The following is a 20,815-nucleotide window of genomic DNA, read 5'->3' as shown; positions in this document are numbered from 1 at the left end:
TTTGCAGAATGGCCAGCAGCGTACTGTGTATTTTCATAATGGGCTACTGCAAGACTCAGTGGTATTCAAGAGTCATAACGGACCTCATTGAAAATATTATCTCTCTGGTCCTCCATGCATTTTATAATGATGTGTGTACTGTACATCTGTATGGAAGTATTTTATCTTCAGGAATCTTTGTCTTTCCAGTAATCTGTTAAGCAGAGAGGGCAGTACAAATGCAATAATAAATAAGTATTCTGGTATTTGCTTAGTTGGGCAGAGTGGAGGCATACTCTGAGCCATAAAAGACCTTTGGAAATAATTTTAATTTTCATTAATGAGGCATTAAAAGAGGTTTTGTTCCATTCAGATGTTGCTTCAAAATTGGCTTTTTAAATAGCAGATTCCAGATCTTTGATACTTCTATCATACATAGGGATATATATGATACTTTACACTGAAAACAGGCTGTAACACTGCTGAATTTTAACAGCTGCAGAAGTAAACCTTGCATGAGATTTTCAAAATCGACAAGTGATTTTAGGTTCCTTAGTTTTTTGGTACTGATATTGAATTAACACTGCCAGAGCGTGATGCTCAGAATGTGCGCACCATACACACCCTGAAAATAAGATTTCTATCGAGGTATCTCATTTGGACAACATTTAGTCTGTAAGACATTTAGGGACAAAAAGCCCTGGAAACCATAACTACTGTATGGAACAAGGCTTGGCTTCTTAAAACAGACAATTCTTAATATTGGTTGTTACCTAGCACTGCAGGTAATTGCTTTGAAATTATAAAAGTTGCTTCCCCATTTTCATTAACAATAAATTGTGTTCAGTTAGAAATTAGTGAAGATTAATATTTTTCACATCTGCACTGTTTGTGTCTCTCTTTCTCTCACTTACCTGCTGATTTTGTTTTCTTTTGGATAGCTTGTGTGATAATTTCTTCTTTATTCCTGTTAATATTCAGTTCATCTGGCAGAGGAATTCAGCTGCATCTTGGAGACTTTTGAAAGTTTGGGGGTAGGGGGTCAGTGTAGTATGTTTTCAGAATTTTTCATTCTTGCATTATGGAAAAGTTCATTTGGAAAGGGGTCACCAAGAGGCAATTTGAAATCTCTGCCTTTTACTTCTAGCTCTGACAACTGTTTTCCTAGCTTTCTATTTATTTTTAAACTTTTCAGACTAGTACTTTGGAACATGGCTGTTAAAATGCCAATGGTGCCTTCATTGCATTTGTCTCTCACCATAGCCACTACTGGTGAAGTTGAATACCAAGTGATGCAACAGTGGAAAAAAACTTCCTAAGGGAGTCTTATGTAGGAGAAAGAATTAGACTGTTAAAATATTTTCTTTGCAGGTGCAAAAGCCTCCTTGCATCAGCCTGCAAAGCAAAAACAGAGTAAAGCATCTATTTCTGACTTTGTTTTTAAATTATGTGGTTGTAAGGCTCAATGCTGGGAGGGATTGTTTGGTTTTAGCAGAAAGTTGTCAATTTGTAACTGAGTATTTCATAATGACTAATCTTTTACTATAGACTGCCGTAAACTCACAGCGAGAGAACAGACTTGAACCACTAGGGGACTTTGGCTAACTCACCAGATGTCTAATTAATGCCTGCTGTCAGCTGCTGAAATGTCACTTACAGATATTCTTTCTTCACAGCCACTGTTTTAATGATGAAGATTATGCACAGATGTCACTTTGTTCCTGGGTTAACGTTGTGGTTGGTAAAATGACTGGCATAAATCGCGCTGCCAAATACGTAGTTGTTTCCAAGGAGAAAAAAGTACCATATGACTACCTTGTTCTCTGTACTGGACAGAAATACCAGGTAAGATTGTGTGCAGAGGGAAAAACATAATAATATATTCAGTTTTTACAGTGAATAGTGTTTGTGTGATTAGCAAAGCAGTAGAGTAGTCCTGAGCAAGTTTCTTTCTGGTTTCTATAACCAGAAAGCTTGCAGCCCTTCAGTGTAGCAGGTTGTACTATTTCAGTGTGATGATAGAATTTGGAGGAGATGAGAGGTTTTACAAAATTTTCTACCAGCAATGTCACTGCTCAGTATCAGATATTAAGCAAAGCTGCCAGTATTTTTGCCACCGTGACCATTAAACCTGCTGAAGAGTAGGCCCAATTGACATGTGGCCCTAGCCACAGGAGACTTAACTCCAGCTGGTCTAACACCATTTGACCTAGTTTTGGCAATGGAGAGAATTCCTTATCAAATTAATTACTCATCTCACATGATGACCATGCCTAGGCACGTATGTGGTGCTGTGTGTTATTGTGGCACACAGTTAAGTTTCCAGTGAGACTGAAGCAGACCCTTAGTTACACGTGAAACGTGGAATCAAGCTGACGTCCAGCCCTACAGGCTCAGCTTCTACTCGGACATCCCAGCCAGGGTTCGTTCTTTCTGTGTGTCATCACGTGGCCTTCAAACTGTGTAAACCAAATGGTCATCTTTTGTATAGCCCTGTTGCCTGCAGTGATTTTACTGATTGGTTTTGGGTAGGAATCATGAGCAAGGTATATTGCCTTTAAAACTGGGAGATCAAACTGAGCCTGTGTTGACAGATTTTTACAGTGCTGTTCACCATAAGTCACAAATGTGAATGTGAGGTATGATCAGCTGCCTAGTGAAATCTGGACTGCACGAGTGCAACAGATTTGTGGAGCAAGAAAGCCCCAGTTTTTCTATAATCACTTTTCTGAGTAGAGCCACACTTTAAACAACAATCCATACTGACTATTCAACAGGGATGAAACAAAAGTTGAAGTGTGGTCTGAATGACTTCAAGTGCTCCTAGAAAAAGAAGTTTGGAGGTAACTCTGACTTGCAAAATAAGTTATGGGGAGTAACTACACTGGAGGAGAAAGAAAGATAAACAAAGCAAGGGAAAACTGGGGGTTTATCTGCCTTCAAGAAGAAAACCTAACGTCCTCTATTCTCACTTTTAAGCCCTACAAAAAATAGGAAGGAATTATTTTTATCATCTGGTTTCTGTTTTATTACACAGAGCTGTAGTCCATCCTTTTTATGAGTTGTTCCTTATTTGGTAAGCAGTCAAATTAATGCCTAATAAAACTGTATTCATTGTGATTAAGAAGATTTACTTGTTGGGCAAGTAAGATCTTTTGATGTCATGCCTGTTTTTATATGACCAAATAGTATTTCAGTTGATCCAATGGTCAGTGAGAACATTGTTCAGGACGTTAACCATTGATGCTGTAGAAGTCATAGATCAGATTCCCTTTTTTGCTCTGTCTAATTCAGATTGAATTTGTAACTGTAAAGTAGCATTATACCATTAACACTTTACTGAATCCTGGCATTTTAACCATCAAGCAGGTGTTGGTCCCTTTCTCTGGGACAAAATCTCTCTTATTTTAGAAAGTTTATTTTTGCTGACAAAAGATGGAGACAGTCTTGCTGCACAAGGAATTTTCAAGTGTCATTTAAAGGCATATGTTATTCAAATAATTTCAGAGATCCTTCAATCATATATTTATGCATTTCTGCTGTTTGCTGTAAAGTCCCTTTCGTTTGCCTTTTGCCTGTATTGTTATTTACTTGTTGTGGTACTGCTGTTTAAAATGGTCACCCATATCCCATAGAAAATATGGAATACACACACATGCATGTGTACCTGTGTGTGTAAACTCAGACTAGCATCAGTCTATTTTCTCTGTGGCCACTGATGTGTTTGCTGCTGCTGAATGTTAAGAAGGGTTTGGATGTACAAGGATAGCAACCCGTAGGTAGTCAAATGGCTTGTGTCGTTGTTTTTTAAAATCTTCCTTAATGGTTCTCCAAGATATATGCTGTATATTCATTCACTCATTTATTAATTTCTTCCAGGTCCTGTCTCCCACTGGTGCAGATATCAGTAAACTCCCAACTAACAGAGAAGTCATAAGTAAATGGCCACAAAGATACACAGGGAAAGTCCCTTCCAATCATTTTACTCTCAATGACGATCAGGACTGCTTAAAGGCAATGCACTGGCTGAAAGAAAACATTGTCAACTCGGAAGGTAAGGGTTTTCGTTAGCACACGCACATTTACGGATATGTTTTCTAGGCTTATTGTTTCCTTAATGCCATGGTATAATTGGAGCCTGATTAATTCTAACAAAGTCTTTCATCTGCTGTGCTTTGTTTTCCAGATTAATTTACAATTTGTTGTCATTTTTGATACCCAGCATATTTAGCTAGGAAAGAAAGGCTTGAGATAGATTAATTATCTATAATTATTATATAAAATGAGTCCCAAATGCAAATCTGGCTGGAGTCATTAATTAGCCAATTAAATAATAATTTAATTAGTGGATGTGTTTTTCTGTTGTATAGAAAAATATCTAGACTTGAAGCATAACACAAAGAAAACAGGTCTAAAATAGGAAGTGGGGTTTTTTCACTATCTGTCATCTTTGTGTTCGGTTATGTCAGTTACGGATTTTCACTTAGAACTGCAGGCTCCCAGTATTTTCTTTTTAACCCTTAAAATCACACACTTGTGCGGATGTCCACCACACCTGAATTTCCTCAGCCTGTTCAGGTGTGCATTGTTCATATATTCATTAGTTCATTCACTGAATGTGTATGCTGTTGAAAATATCTGGAATCATCCAGGCTTCCAAGTTAAACTTTCAGCTACAGGAAAAAGAGACCAAACAGCGAGTTCATGTAATGTCACTTCTGTGTGCTGGATCTGAGTTAGGACAGAGTTCAGAGCAGGAAAGCTGTCTTTGTGGAAAATTCCTGTCAAGTGCAACAACAGGAGTTACCTTAAAGATGTCGTTTACATCGCTCATTCATAGAGAACATAATGAAAATTGGTAGTTATTTGGTGTGGTCTATGAGGTTCATGTCCTGCTTGGCAGACCTTCAGGGAAGTTCTCAAGACACTGAAAGTTTCGTTATCATCCTTCAAGTCTTGCTCAGATCAGGACAGGGGACAATAAACATGATATTTCTGCCTGCATTTTCCTCAAACAGCTTCCTGGCCTCAGGCATGTAAATAGAGCCTCTTCAGCAGTCCCGCTCCGCCTGGATTCCAGCTGATACCAGCCCCTGCCCAAACAGTTTTACCTGATGTCCAGCTGATATGCACAGCTGCATTTGCATAAACAGCTGAGGTTGTTAGTTTTCCCTGTTTGCTACTGCTAGTCTTTCATGTAAATCCATGTGTGTCCAGTCCTGGAATGTGCTCCAGTCCACCTGCGCAGAAACACTGCCTGAGAACTAGCTGCTGGCTGGGGCACAAGGTGCCCAGGAGGATCGCTTTGCAGGTGAACGGCAGTCTTACAGCACCTCAGCTGCTTTGGGATGAATGCACCTTTCTTATTATTAATACTAAAATAATATTATATTACTCATAATTTCATTATTGCTGCTGACTTTTGCTGCGGTGTAAAGCTGGATATCTTAACTGGGCACTGTCCTGTCTTTGGTTATAAGCTAAATCCACAACTCCCGATGAGGCTGGTCTGGAGGGACTTTTTGGAGACGTGGTCTGTGGGAGAGATGACGCCTCTCCCTTTGTCCCCACCCTGTCTCTGGCTCCAGTTCCCTTTAGTTGCTCTTCCCACTTCATGTTCTCTGCCACTGCAGATGTAAGCTATAAAGAGTGCCCAGCTGGAGAAGTCTTTCTCCACCTATCTCTGTTTCTGTTTTTCCTCACCCAGCTTCTTTTTCCAGCTATATTTCTTACGAATGTTGTTCTTTCAGACTTGATCATAGCTGTGTCCAAGATCCCTGCTCTTTCTGAGAATGAGTCCACTTTTCAGACCCTAGCCTATTCTGGCGGCAGCCTAACAGGCAACAGGCTCACGGAGACGCAGAGGCAAGGCTCCTGTGGAGCTCAGCAATTGATTTGGATGTCTGTCAGCTCTCTGCAGGCCATGCTATTGCTCTACTGGGATGACCAAAGTTTTATGTTTCTGTTTACTTTTCATCTCTGAAATTCTACAGATCCTAGTTTTGCCTTCAATAAATAGTAATATTACACCTCATGTATTTAATCTCATCAAAACTAAAGTATTGTTTGTCAAATTCCTACTAACCTGCTTTAAACATGTTAGAATTCAAAACGTTAACAAATAAGATTTGCTTATGTTTAAAGAAAATGAAGTGCCTAGTAAAACTATATATGCTGGTTATTGTAGCTGCACAGAAATAGACATTTCATCCTCCCACTTCAGACACAATAATAATTCTTCTCAGCTTATACATGGTCTTTTCTCCACGCAACTTGCTTCTATTTGTGCTCCTCTTATTCAGCCATTTGCTATGTTTATCAAAAGTAGTCTGGAGCCTGCTGTGCGGAGCCTCATTCTGGCTGGGCCACTGGATGACTCCCCCCCACCAGGGTCCCACGTAGCCAGCCCGGGGGCTGGGGCAAGGAGCAGCTCCCACCGGTCCCTGGCTGGGGGAGAAAAGCCCCGGATGAGGGAGAGTGAATGTGCCTTCAAGACCACCTCTACTTCTGGAGGTTTTTTAAAGGAAAGCGTTAATCACTGAGCTTCACAATGTGAGTCTTATTAGCCTAATTGGATGAAATCTTCATTTGGTGGCACTGATTTTGAGAGCAGCTTTTAATTAAGAGTTAAGGTAGGGTTTTTAATAGCTTTTCTTCCCTCTGTGAGCACTGGGTGCCACTTCATTCTGGATGGAATCAGTGGATGCTTTTTTGCGGGTTGTAAGTAGAGCAGGATCAGCCTGGTAGCACGTGCTGGTGGGAGGCGTTGCGTGCACGCCGTGGTGGAAGCAACGGTGCTCCCGGCAGTGGCTGTGCCGCCAAGGATGGGCAGCGGCGTGCTCACTGCAGCCTTCTTCCCTGGGCTCCTCCTCGCCTCAGGAGAGGTGACGGGAGAATCTGGCCGGCACTCAGCAGCGGGTGTTGCTCGAGGAGCCCATGGGAGAAGCGGTGAGCCACATCTGCTGCTGCCAGCCCCTTGGCCACCTGCAGCATGGTGGGCTGCAGCAGGGTCCCCTGAGCTGGGGTGGGAGGCCTTTGCTCCTGGCCGGTCGTGCTGGTGGCTCCGGAATGACCTCCTGCTGCCGAGGGCCTGGGAGCAGGGTGAGCACCAGCCCCGACGGCTGCTGCTGCGGCTTCTCTGATGAAACCCAGCCGCCTAATGCATGTAACCTATTATAACTGTAATTGTGACTAATTGAAATTCATCTCCTATTAGCTCTGCGCTTTCCATGAAAATAAAAAGTAGGATGGGAGTAAAGTAAGGAACAAAACTGCTTTAATGGCCCAAAATGGAGCAATTATTTTTTCTCTTTACCTAAACATAGTTTACTGCCTTATTAAAAGCATGTTTGTAGGAATACTATCGCATTAAAATTCCAGTGCATGAATCACCAACCGGAGCCACTGATGCTTTAGCTAATACTGGTTTTCTCCTTTAGCTTTTGCAAACTAAAAAGATTCAGGTCATGCTAGGGTCACTGAAATCTTGTGCTTCCACTTGTGGAAAATGAATGAGCCTGCTCTGCCGCAGAACGCTGACATTCTAGTAATAAATGATAAAACTACTCTAACGGTCTTTATTTATGGCTGCTTTTTTCTGTGGAAGATTATTATGTTTACTCACAGATAGATACATTTTCATGTAGTTAAATAATAAAAGCATCCTGAGGAACTGCTATCTGTCCAGTGAGCATAATTTCAGTCCATAATGAATATCTGTAGTTCCTAGTCTACTAGCACTGTAATCTAAAAAGCCACTAATATTGTAATAAGCAGAAACCGTAAATTGTTGATTTACAAGAGGTCAGTAAAGGAGCACTGCTTTCCTTGATCTAATGGAGTTGTATTTAATATTACCATATAAAACAGAATTTTAATTTTCCTTGAGAAATGCAGGGCTTGAATCTGATCTCATATATACAGAAATGCCAACATATAATGCAATAACTGAACTTCCCTCCAAAGAGGCTGGTTCTGCCAAATGGTGAGGATCTCTCAGTTGCGCAGACTTACTTGCCTTAAAGTCAGAACAAAACTTTGCTAGCCTATGCCTTTGGTAAGCACTTCTCATTCCCCTTTCCCAGCCACGGCATCCTCTTCAGCTGCTTATGTTTTTCAGCCCTTGCTAATTGAAAATGTGTAAATGTAATGTGAGGCTGTCAGCATCCATGTACCACATTCTTATCTGCACTATTAGCACAGTAGATTACTAAAAATTAATATATCGAACTTTGTATTTCACCACTAGTGCTCCTTGTTTACTTCTTGCATTACACCCTGCTGCAGCAGTGAAAAAAAAAATGGAACAGTCTTACGTCTTCCTTCTTTTTTGGCTCTCTCATGAGGAGAGTGCTGCCTACAGATAGGTGTCCTTGTAGGCAGGAGCGATGGAAAGGGTTCTTCTGGCTTAGAAAGTCAGCTTAGCAATGTACACGTTGGATGGAATTCCCATTATCACACATTATACTTATTCTGTATTACATTTATGCAAGTAGTAAGATCTCTTTCTTATGATTTCAGATGAATACTGTTGCAGGTAAAATTGTTCTGTCCCTCTGGTCACTGATGTGAACAGTAAAAATATGCTTTCCAACATTTCTGAGCATGTATAATCATGGGGCAATTCTTTTCTCTGGCAGTTATGAAGAGATACATTTATCTGGCAGCTACAAGTAGCCAAACTGATATGGACAAATAAAATAACCTTGTAGTCAAAGGGGAATAATAGAACATCTGTTAACAATTTTTATCATTAATATTCTTGGGAGCTAGGGCTTTGTGAATGCTCTGTTTAGTATTGCTCTGTGTCTCATGCAGTAAAACATGGTCCCAGTGAAATCAGTTTAGCCTATGAAATAATAAAATTCAGGTTGTAGCGGATGCTATCACTTGTAGAGAGACATAAATGCCAATGCCAAGATAAACGTGCAAGTTAGTTGCATGAGGCACTCTTACCTGCTCATCACTTCTTACTGCAGTGTCATGTAGGAAAACAAATGCTGCCTAAAGTCAAGATCAAGCCAGTTATGTAGGAAAAGTCAGCTGTTTGTCCAAATTCTAATCGCAGTAACTGCTATGTAGTCTGTGGGGAGCCAGTGCCAGCTGCTGTTTATGTCAATTAAAGGCCATTCCTGAAACACTTCATATGTTCCAACAAGATTTGTCATTAGACCATTCCACCCTATGCTTTTCCTTCAACGCCAGACTACAAGTTATTTTCACAGAGCTCGTAGAGAAACTTCTGCCGTATCTAAGTTGTCTTATACAAAGCCCTGTATCCTCTGTGTTATCCTTCAGCTTCAGTCTGAGACTGGATGAGCCTGGGATGGCCTGGGATTTGTGCACTGGCTTTCTTCTGGTTTACGTTACCTGGAAAAGCGACACTTGGGGGGGTGTGAGCTTTTCTGCAATTTTCTTTCTCCCAGCTTCATCCTGGAGTGTATGGTGTCCTCTCTTGCAAGAATGTTTACATGTTAGCTTGTGTAGGTATGGCTCAATTATTTCCTATTTCTGCCAGGGATTTCCCAGAAAGCAATAAATGCACCTGCTGACAAGCAGTGTTGCCCAGGTGTGGGACATTAAAAGCACTGGGAAAGTGCATTTGATGCATCCTTATGCTGACAGAGCAGATTCTTGGCATACTGAAACACCCATCAGACTTAACGTGCAGGAGCTGATGTCTTACTGAAGGTCTGTCAAAATTCACACGCTGGATGTTCCTCCATCTATCTTGGCCTTGCAGCTTGAGCTAGCACAGCACAGGCGCAGAGCTGGTGGCTGTGTGCATGCTTACTGCTGCATGCACGGAGGAGCCCACAAGCCTGGGCTCGATCCTCCTTTGCTCGGGCAGGAGCTTGGCTGCGGCCCTCGTAGCAAAGGGTCCTTAGCCACCGGGAGAGGAGTTCCCAGTCTGTCCTACGAGAGCTGTGCCATTTGCATGGATTACCTGAAGGCTCAGTAGATCACGGAGCAGAAAAATGGTTTCCATTCCAAGCAGGGGGACAGAGGGAACAGGAAGGAGAGGAGCATGTTTCAGTCCCTGCTCAGAGCAATGTTTATATGTTTTATATTAAACCATCCTTAGATGAAACATACAGATGCTCTGATGCATCCCAGCTCTGCCTCCCTTGTTGCCAGGAGGGCTTTACCCATTAGGCTGGAGAGTCACATTATGCTCACACAGAACCTGCTTCCCTCCCATCCTCACGTATTCACTCTCAGCTTTAACTATGCAGTTTGAAGTGGCACCGGTTCAGTAAGAGAATTTGCAAGATCCTACCATATAGCCTGCAGCTTTGTTGTTAAGGGCATTCCAATGGAAGGTGGGAGGTGTGGGTTTGAATCAGAACTCCTTTTCCCCAGTGAGTGGAAAGACAAAGCTGGTTTAAATAGTGGTTTCTGCTCTAGTGACAATGCACTGCAAAAGGAGCAGCGAAATCCAAACACTGTTTTCACACCAACTGATCAGAAATGTCTGTCTCAAGCTTGCTGATTCCTAGGCAGTGTGCAAGGATGGAGACTGGCTGGTTCAGAGCTTGTACTTGAGGCATGTAGGTTTTGGGCGTTCTCCGATGTGCACTGGAGGGAGGCAGCTGTCTTCAAAGAGCGGAGCAGAGCTGCCAGTGCTGCCTGTCAGTGCATCGGCTGCCTGTGCCCCTCGGCAGGGCAGTTTGGTGAGACAAGCTGGCAGATAGGAAGCAGCAAGCACAGGGGTATGTCTGCAGGGGCGTCTCCATTGTCTGGAGGTTAGGCTTTTGCAGAAGGAAGCGGCAGCACTGGTGACCTCCTGTATAGCACAATGGTTTGTTTTCTATAACTTGGTCTTTCCATAGTTTGTGGTGGGGGTTTTTTCTGCATGATGTATTTAATTTGTTCCTGTGGTGTTGTTCCCCTCCCCCAGTAAGTCCTTTGAATGAGCAAAATTGAGGAGGGAAGGGAAAACAAAATAAAAAAGTTTTTTTTCCCCTAGAGGATTTTCAATCAAAATAATTTCAAATTATGGGGCCAGAATGAATGTCGTACTTCCGTGTTAAGTACTTGCCTACTTTGTGGGATGTTTTGTACAGATTCTTCACTAAATTATCTTAGCTACTGTTGCTAGGTAACATTGTTTGCTTCATAGCATCAGAGAAATAAGAGGGTCAAAGAGAGCAATTTTGTGTTATTATCTGAGTTATACTAATAAGGTTTTCATTGTACGTCTTAGAAATTTTTCCCCCTTTTTTTCCCTTAGGGAACGTCATTGTCTATGGGAATACAATTGACATTTACACCACGGTAGAAACCCTCTTATCTCTTGGAATTAATGGTTCTCGCATACATCTCGTACAGCCTCCACTCAGCTCAAACGTTACTTGCCTTAACAACAACGAAATCGAAAGTGCTGTTCAGGAGGCACTATCAAAGGCTGGCGTGTCTGTTTATTGTGACAGTATTCTGGCACAGTGGAACGGAGGCGACGACCCAGACCTTATCACATGTGCTGCTTTCACTACTAATACAAAACCATTTAAATTGCAGTGTTCCGTAAGTATATGCTTTCATTGTATTTCCTTCAGTCTGTTTTTTAAGACAAAGACCATCACATTTAGATAATCCCTCATTGGTCTATCTATTTTCTCATTGTCTCTAGAAGATTGAACATTCACTTTTTAGTCTAAAGGATTGGGGTTTTTTCAAATCCAAATAAAATCATTGTTAATGCCCTGACTGATTTGGATTAAAATGTATTTAAGTCACCTGACTCTCAAAGAGTTGTTCACTGCTGAGTGACAAATACTCTTAATTAATTTTCTAAATAATTCCAGAAATTCTTTTATTATTTAAACGTGTACAGCGACTCCTGTCTGTAGTTATGTGCACTTGAGTAAGTCATAATAGGAGGCAAAAATGTTAGGATAGAGAGACCTACTATGTAACTTAATTAAAATATATTTTAAACAGATTTTTCTCCCTCTACATTAATGACTGTGTTTTTGTTCATATACAGTATCACTATCTTATCTAAGTAAATTATACACACACTCACAAGTATGACCCCACTGTGAGATTTGGGAAAGGTTTTAGCCTTTCCTGATGGGCAGAATAGTTCTGTTTTTCTTTATTGGGCTAATCCATGTGAGTGAGCACTTCTGATAGAGTCACTTCAAAACATGCATCCATAGGAAGCTGTATGGCCCCCTCAACACGTCCTGCTGTGTGCACACTTCTTTGTGCAGCAAGTCTGTTGTAATTCTGGAAAGTAAGAGCTTTGTGCCTCCCCCGCAGAGCTCCCCACGAGTTGCTGGTCCCTGCCGGCTCCCCTGCACTGGAAAGCCCTAAGTCATTGGGTTTTCCCAACCCTTTTCTTTTTACCATATGGATGGTTAAGCCCTTCCTGATGGAGGCGAAGGCCTTGCATAGAACTTTTATTTACCGGCAGTCTCCTGACCTTGGTCCCCATACCAGTACCAGTAGTGATGTTCCTTCCACTCTCCTCATGCAGCTCTTCAAGTTCTCTCCTCTTTCCCTGAAATCCCTCTATTTTTAACCTTCTTCCGCAGAGATCTCCATGTGGTTCTTGTTCTTGCGACTTAATAGTCATTCACCACCTCCCCATCACCCCCTCCTCTTTTCCCCACCACCTTGCCTGTGTGGCCTATGCCATTCCTTCAAGACCCCCATTTCCTCATGGTTGGTTTTTCTTGCCGTTTTGTGCCCCCCGTCCTGTGCCCATCCTTTCTCCAGCCATGGTTCTTCCCTCTTGAAGTCTCTCTTACCCAGCCTCTAAGATAAGAGATGTGCAATTATTTGTGATGTTGGGGGCTTTATATTCTCCAAAACCAGTTTGGCTGCCTTGCAAGGCTCCTGTATCTACTTTTAGCCGCCTGGGAGGACAGGCTCAGAGGAGGACAGGCCTCCAGAGAGCAGCCTCCAGCAAGAAGGCAGCTGCGTTCGCAAGGGAGCAGGCTGTGGAGGAATCGGCACTGCAGCAGCTCTGGGCCTTTTGGGATTTCAGCCAATATCAACTGTTGATTGGCAGTTCTTGGGGGCTTAATTTGTTGAGTCCTGCAGGATAAAAACAACGGGAGAAAATCTCCTCTTTCCCTAAAGCAGCAGCCTCCCTCCCTCCCCTCCTGGGCTGACAGATGGCTCCCAGCCTGGAGGTTGCAGCCGTCCCCTCCCCTCCCCTCCGGTGACACTGTCCTGCCTGTCAGCCGGCAGGATGTGGGGCTGTGTGGTCTCCTTGCCCTCACGCGCAGAGCTTCCCTGGTTTTGGATCTACTAGATGGCTAGGATTCCCTTAACTGTGTATAGTTCATTACTTGTTTTATATGCAAACAAGCCCAGAGGCTCTGGCTCCTCTGCTGCCGCATCTCTGCTGTACCAGTGTTGCTAAAATTTCCAGCTCCCTTTGCTTCCCTCTCCTGTGCCTTTTCTTCCGGCTGGCTTATCCAGCCGGTTGTGAGCATCTGATGCTTCCCTTTAGTCTACAGGAAAGCTCTTTGGTGGTATAATTGGGTAATACTTTTACCCAGGTCACAGCCGTGTCCTCCCTGAGGCTGACACTAAGGGAAGGACGTATTACTGATGCTGGTTTGCCCTGATAAAGTTATGTCTTGGGCTGTTCAAGATGAAGGCAGCAAGCTAACACATGCTCATCTGACAACTTTTCACCCTTTCCTCAGCCTGTACAGTAATATTTCTTGATGGTGGGCAGCAACATTCAACTTGTCGTCTAATCATTTTAAAAGCTGAGGGCACTGATGAAGGGGAGAGCTCTTTACAAAGGCTCTGAAGCTTCACAAACTATATTGTAGCAATGAGACAGTCAGTCTTCATCTGTACACTTTGCAGACCATGATCTTGTTTAAAACATCTCTCAACCTTGTCATTTTTACTACTTTTAACCCTCAATGTCCAGTGTGCACTCCTGTTTTACACTATTTTGGGGACCTTTGTTCTGCCAGCATTCAGTTTATCCTTTGTAAGAGGCAGCTATGAAGATGCTGCTCGCAGTGGTAGCTTCTCCAGCTTCTGCCATCTGTAGCACTCTGATGGAGGTGAGGGCTTGGGGCAGGGACTGTTCTGTGCGTGTGGCCCCCAGTTCCAAGCTGGAGTGACCCAGCCTCGCTTACCTGCTCCTCATTTCTCATGTTTCAGAACTGAGACACTTCCAGGTGATGCAGGTTTTACATTCCCCAGCACCTCTCTCGGCTTTATCTGAACAGGCACTTTTGTCCTTAGTGAGCACATTTTTGGTTCCAGATTTCAGATGGGCTTTTGCCTCTTCAAAGTTACTTTTAGGCAATGTAGAAAACCCGATAAAATGCCTATCAAGAGAAATGTCAGGTGTACATGATTCTAAATTGATTTGAAAGCTCCTCTCTGCTAATCAATGTGCAAAGTCTGTGCGGAGTGTGCAGACAAAAGGCGAGGGCTGTGGCGGGACCCTGGAGTCCTCGCTCTCGCGCTGCGCTGGATTTCAAAGCGTCTCTTCAGGCATCCAGCACATTGTTCGTGACGTGCTGTGTGCACATCTGTTCCACGCGGAAGCCTCATGCGTAGGACGAATTGGTGGCCGCTTCCAGCACCGCCTGCTTTGTAGTGCTTGTCGTGGTGGTGCCACCTCAGCTCCTGTTTTGGGAGATGAGGTCTGATCTGCTTCCTCATGTGCTAGGAGAGGGACTATGCAGGTGCCATGAGAAGATAAAAGAAGGGAATTATCACTGGCTTTTTTCTTTGAGACTTAGAGGAGGAATTTAAGGATTTAGGGTGATTTTCTTTCAATGCCCTTGAAATCTTTCTGTGGGCAAGACAAGCTCCTGGCTTCAGTAGATGCTGGTCCCAGGATAAATCCCTACCTCAGGGCCAGTTCTGTAAGGAGGAGTAAGACAGCACAGGCAGTGTTTTCAAAGAACGGGAGTCACATCTTTTTTCAGTCCCACAAACCAAAACAGTGAATGGGTATCTGCTGTGCTCATTACCAGATTCAGTAACTGACTGCCAAAGGTACTAAGTACTTTACTTACAGACACAGCCTCCTCTGGGCTGATCTGGATGATCTAGATGGATCCGATGTCCATCTGGATATGTGCCCTGCCACTGCAGGGGCAGTAGTCCCAAGCACTGAGGAAGTACAGATTAGCCTGCCTCCTAAAGCAAGTGTTATCCAGATCTGGAATAGTTAGAGATATGTTTCAGTCCTGACAAAGTTTGGATATGCTTTCCAAAATCTACATCACTATCAAGTATAATAAATCTGAACGCTTTCCTTTTCATGAAAGTATTTAGTCCTTTTGTACCTCTCACAAACTTCTTGGCCTCCACAGCTTCCATTGGCTTAAATTCTGCTGCTGTAGTTTGAGTGAGCATGACATTTCCTCTGAACAATTCTAATTTCCTGTCTTTCCATTTCATTGAATATCCCTGTGCTGGTAGCCATAGTAACATAGGTTGTTGGTAAACAGGCACAACAGTTGGAAAAATATTTGTAATATACAGTTATCCTGCTAAAATACAAAGTATGTTGTACTTTTCTGTTACATATTTCAGTTTGGCTTGAGCACTTGAAAGAAGAAAACCAACTTCATATAGGGTTCAAGTCTATTTTGTATGCTCATACTAACACAGAAAATATGCACATCCACTCAGGCTATTTGACATAATTAATATTAAAGGTTTTAAAATAAAACTTGTCTAATAACCAGAAGTAGATGAGTCTAGTTTAGTAATTCTCTCTACTGTCTTTGTTTTAACTTTAGTAGCTGTAAATACTGGATCAGAAGGATTTATCTGTGTATATAAAATTATACTTTATTTCATATTCTTGTTTATTAAAATAAATAACTTTCAGAATGAAGCGTAGGTTTTGATTTATGAAATTAGCCAGTAACTAATACATAGTAACCTACACTTACTTACATCTCTTTTTTTAGGCATTTTTTAGCTTTGCCTACAGAGCAGTGGATTATGAAACCTTTAAGGCAATTAATGATGCTTGCCTTGTTTTTGATGGAAGACTTGTGATTGATACCAAATTCCATACTAATGATGTCAGTATCAGGGCTGCTGGTCCTTTAACAAAGTACTCCAGGAGATACTGTGTAGATGAATGGACACACAGCAACTTCAATTCAAAAGAGATTGGCTTTGAGCTTGCTGCATCTATGCTGAATCTCTTTGATCCAACCCGTAAGCCCTTTTCTAAGCCACCAGAAGGCACAGATAGACTCATCCCCATGTACAAAGGGTGTAAAATTAAAGGTATGTCGATGGATTTCTGTCATACTTTGATACACTCTCTGGTATTTTTGCTGTTATATAATAAGGGTAGGTCCATCTCACCTAAGATGCCATCTAATGGCAGTGAAGTCCTCAAAGCTCCTTACATAGTCAGTGGAGAGAGGTGAGTTGTAATAAAAGCTTACGCTGTAGATTTTTGCTAATAATGGACCAAGTTGTACTTTCGTTTATATTGCAGTAAATATGGAGTGTTTCCAGTGAAACTCAGTGTCTTTATTCCAAGTTCAGGATCAAGAAAATTTTAATCAGAACTTTTCAATGTGTGGCTACTGTGCCAATATGTATAAGAGTACCAAAAAAAAGTTTGTAACATGAAGTCCACCAAAACAAAAGAAGTTCCTTGTTTTCTTTTTAGAGCCATTTAGTAAACAAAAAAAAAAAAGGGGAGAAGGAGGGCAAACAAATACTTTATTGTTGTCTTTGTTTATGATTTAACAAATCTCATATTCTCATTTATGGCAGGAGGTGTTCTTCCTGGGGGTTATAATTACTTGCATATTTCCAAACCAGAAATCCCCATCCGCTTGGACTTAGAACTTGCACTGTGTGATCATGTAAGTTACATTATTTAAGTTTTCTTTGTTTCATCCTCTATTTGGAAAGATGTTCTTATTTAGGATAGCACAGGTACATGCATAAGTACCGTGCATCTTAAAAAAAAGTATATATCTTGTGTAAGCATGGTTTTAAGTATGTATTTAGAGACCTTCTGGAGCTGGGACTTACCAGTAAACTCTGGAATGGAACAAACCACATAAAAGACCAAATCTCTATTTAATTTATTTTAATGTAAATTCACTGTAATGTAAATTCACTTCTTTACTGCAGTTCTTAATTCCTTTGCAATGAAATCAACCGAAACCGAAGGGGTTGTGGTCCTTGAAGGCAGGAAAGACTTGTCAAGCCCTAATGCCCTGAACTCTTCATTACTATTTGTAGCACTTTGGGTTCAAATAGCTCCCTAAATGGGGCACTACAGCTCAACTCCTTGACCCTTTTTTTTCCAGTGCTGGTGGGTCAGCCATTTGTCTCGGCCCAGGTTGGGAGCTTATCACGTTGGCTTTTCTTCAGTACTCTTGTTTTCAGAATGGCTTTCTTTTTCCTTGATTCTGTAGAAAGACAAGTCATTTTCTCAGTCATATGGAATACGTTGCTTTTGAAGTTCTTAGCACATATTTAATACATAGCACGTCAAGGTAGTGGTGGTATTTGCCATCAGATTTGCATAAGAACAAATCCAGTCAGCTGAGCCTGGGTGCATCATATAAATCAGGTACAGCTGGTGAACAGGTATGAATCACATAACTAATTGAACCTCTTAGGTGTTCATTTCCATACTTTCTGATATTTGGTTTTCTCAAAAGATGCACGATTCCTATAAAGAGGATGTAAGATAGTGTTATTTGGATTTCACTAAAATATGCTTTCAGCCTTAGCACTTAATCTCTTTCCTCCCTGCAATAAGGTGCTATAAATGCATACAGATGATAAAACTTCACAGCCAATCAGTGAAATTCAGTTGATTTCTAGACTAGTAGGAAAAGAATATATTCTGGAAGGGATGCTCTGTACTTAGATGCTAGAAAATAGCTAGTGCTGCAACCATAAGAGTCATCTTTGAACAGGAAAGAAGGAAGCGCTTTGCTTCCCAACTGTACAGTTCCAACTGTAGTTGGGCTACATAGGAGATTTCCCGTGATACAAACGTGGAGACGTGTCTCTTACTGGAGAACCTGACTCGTGAAACAAGAAAAGGACCAGACTCATGTATTTTAAAGCCAGAGAGGACCATCCACCTAGGCAAGCTCCTGTTTCATACAGATTATACCTTTTTCATCAGGGATTTCTGCATTAAGCCCATTCTTGTAGTTGATGTAAAGAGTGGCTTTTAAAAGACTACTTCTGTGCTGATTTTAAAACTTGGACAGCAGTAGTCCATAGGAAGAAATGATATTTTTTAAAAAGGAATCCATGCTTTGGGAGGAGGAATCAAAGCATGGCTCACCTTGTTTTCCAGCTTTGCAGATCCAGGATGAGCTGTCCAAAGCAGCATGTACTGGGAAGCAGAAAGGACTATCAGAGAGAGAAAATTGGTTTTGTCACTCCAAATTGCTAGAACATGATTAGAATTCTTTTGCTGCAGCTTTGATTACCTGCTGTCTGAAAAGGGAACATCTTTAAAGCCACTTGAGAAACTTCATGTAAATCCTAAAAGAATTTTCTAAGAAAGAAGTAAGAGAAGCTAGTGAAATGTATTAGCTGAGAGATGTGGAAGTAACAAAGGTTACTGTAGCCTAGCAACAGGTTTTAGAAATATATAAAACTGGAACATGAATACAGCTTTAAAAAACAGCTTTAAGCTATTTGATCATCCCACTGCAATGTGAGGTTTGAAACAAATTTTTACGTTTTTGTCTTTTAAGTGATTCATTTAACTAGCTGAAATGAAATGCTACAGTTTAAGCATCAGCATCCAACATTATTATTCTTTTATTGATATTAGAGTTGGAGTTAGCAACACCTGGCAGACCCTGTTCAAATCGGCAAGAGGGAGTCACTGAGAGCAATTCTAAATCATATATATATGTGTATGTATTTGTGTGTATATATATACACACATATATACATATGCATATATATGTAATGTAAGTATATGCATATATGTTTTTTAAAGGTGATAGTAATTCACCATTTAGAAGTCTAGAACATAGCCTGAAGGAAACGTCCTATGAGATCAAGCCTAGCCTCCTGCAGTTTCAGGCAACCATCTAGTACATAGTGCCATTTACAGAATGTAGAAGTTTGTTTTAGAACTGAACAGGGACCTTCTTGGTATTTCTTTCCTTGTTGGAAGGCTGTTCCAACACATCACACCTCTGACTACAGGAAAACTCCTACACAAAGCCAAAAATGCTTAATTGGTATGTGATAAATCTTTGAGTTGTAACATTGAAGTTTGCTTGTAGCTGATTAATGTGGTAGTGTCAACCCTTTGCCTACAGTCCTATAGCTGCTACAATGTGCCATAAATTTGGACTCTGCACATATACTGTTTGTATATACATATATATATCTATACATATTTTTTCCTATACACGTATATATACACGTGTATATATACATATATATATGTATAGTTATAAATCTGGAGAGAGAATAAAAGTATACCAGTGTTCTTCATTCATCAGGATGGTATCCTATAGCAAATGATGATATGCCATGTGTATGCAATAATGTGGACTCTGTGTAATAAATTAGGATGAATAGAGTTCAATTCAGTTGCCTAAACAGGCATCTAGTGTTTGGGATGCCCCAGGGCATCCCTTCTGACCTCCAGCTGCTGCTTCAGGAGGTCATGGGTCTCCCATGGATCTTGTGTCATCACTGCCAGCACAGTTTGGATGGCCCAGATACCCTTAGGTGTCTGAAATGGCACTCAGGATTGGGCAACCAAAGCCCATGCTGCACAGGCAGTCGTATGCTGCACAGTTTTGTGTGCAGTTAATCAAGGTCTAAACCACACAGAAAATCTTTGTGTCCAAACCACAGCAAAGTGCCTTCTTGTATAAACCATGTTACCAGGAATGGGTATTCTTGATTAAAAAAAAAAGGGTTGTGGATTTTAAGAAATGGTACATATCAGCTAGGAAACCTAAGCTGATCCTGTACATATGCCAAGTCAGGTGTTCATTCCATCTCCACAGTTTTTCTTATATTTTCTGTTCCAGGGGCTGGAGATTATAACCGGAGAGGCAAGACATGGGAATTATTTCAGAATGCATATCAACAAATATAATATGGTAGACAGCATCACCTGCTTTTCAAAGGAACCCTTTCCTGTCTCCAACTACATTTGCTTGTATGGACAGCATGAGCGTCTTCTTAATGATCTTTATTATCGCTGGAATGAAGGGCAGATTACAGATCTTTACAGGTAAAATAAACTGAACATTGTGCATAAAATCTACATTCTGGCAGAATTTTAGTTTTATTTTATTACAGTTTATCTTCTGGCTGTTTTACCTTAGAACAAAAGATAGATTTTTAGAGACATTTTCCATTATTTGGCAAAATTATCAGTGGTAATGCAAGCCCTGAAGACCTTCCTGGAAAGAGCTGTGTGTATGAGATTTATTTAGAGACGGAGCAGTGGTTTACTTGACCATCTTTCATCTGAAAGAGCATTTCAGTATCTTTATAACTTTTGCAGATGTGCACTTTATAACTTTTTCAGTAGGCTTAACTTACTAAGCTGAACCTGAAAAATCCTTTTTTACTGAAGATTCATATTCAGAAGTCACTTTTAAAAGCCACTATTTTTGTCCCTTTGAATCAAATTTTTAAGCTGAAGGTTCTGGGGAGATTTTAAATCACTCATGATGATAGTCACACTCAACAACTTGCCTGCTTATCTGGTGATAAAACAAACCCTGAAGTTTATACTCTAGACTGTGTTCTCTGTGTAAGGGAGTTAATTTTATAGCTGGAGGCTGTCAGGACTCTGCATATTTAGCGGAGGTTCCCCATCCAACTTGCAGGACTTACCCCACCA

At 41.3% G+C, this 20,815-nt stretch overlaps 1 protein-coding gene across 1 annotated transcript in view; it reads left to right on the top strand.

The window, feature by feature from the left end:
* The window catches only part of CFAP61 (cilia and flagella associated protein 61), a 106,720-nt gene that overhangs the window by 69,050 nt on the left and 16,855 nt on the right, over positions 1 to 20,815 (top strand). Inside the window, exons 19-24 of the mRNA XM_010575075.1 lie at positions 1,656 to 1,824; positions 3,859 to 4,033; positions 11,213 to 11,505; positions 15,897 to 16,224; positions 16,726 to 16,817; positions 19,992 to 20,197. Of these exons, the coding sequence (XP_010573377.1) occupies positions 1,656 to 1,824; positions 3,859 to 4,033; positions 11,213 to 11,505; positions 15,897 to 16,224; positions 16,726 to 16,817; positions 19,992 to 20,197 (1,263 nt within the window). The remainder of the gene's footprint in view (positions 1 to 1,655; positions 1,825 to 3,858; positions 4,034 to 11,212; positions 11,506 to 15,896; positions 16,225 to 16,725; positions 16,818 to 19,991; positions 20,198 to 20,815) is intronic.

This window comes from Haliaeetus leucocephalus, unplaced genomic scaffold (genome assembly GCF_000737465.1).
Source record: "Haliaeetus leucocephalus isolate CR32 unplaced genomic scaffold, Haliaeetus_leucocephalus-4.0 Scaffold450, whole genome shotgun sequence".
NCBI lineage: Eukaryota > Metazoa > Chordata > Aves > Accipitriformes > Accipitridae > Haliaeetus > Haliaeetus leucocephalus.
Note: the sequence above shows the minus strand (reverse complement) of the source record. Positions and strands in the feature narration are given on the sequence as shown.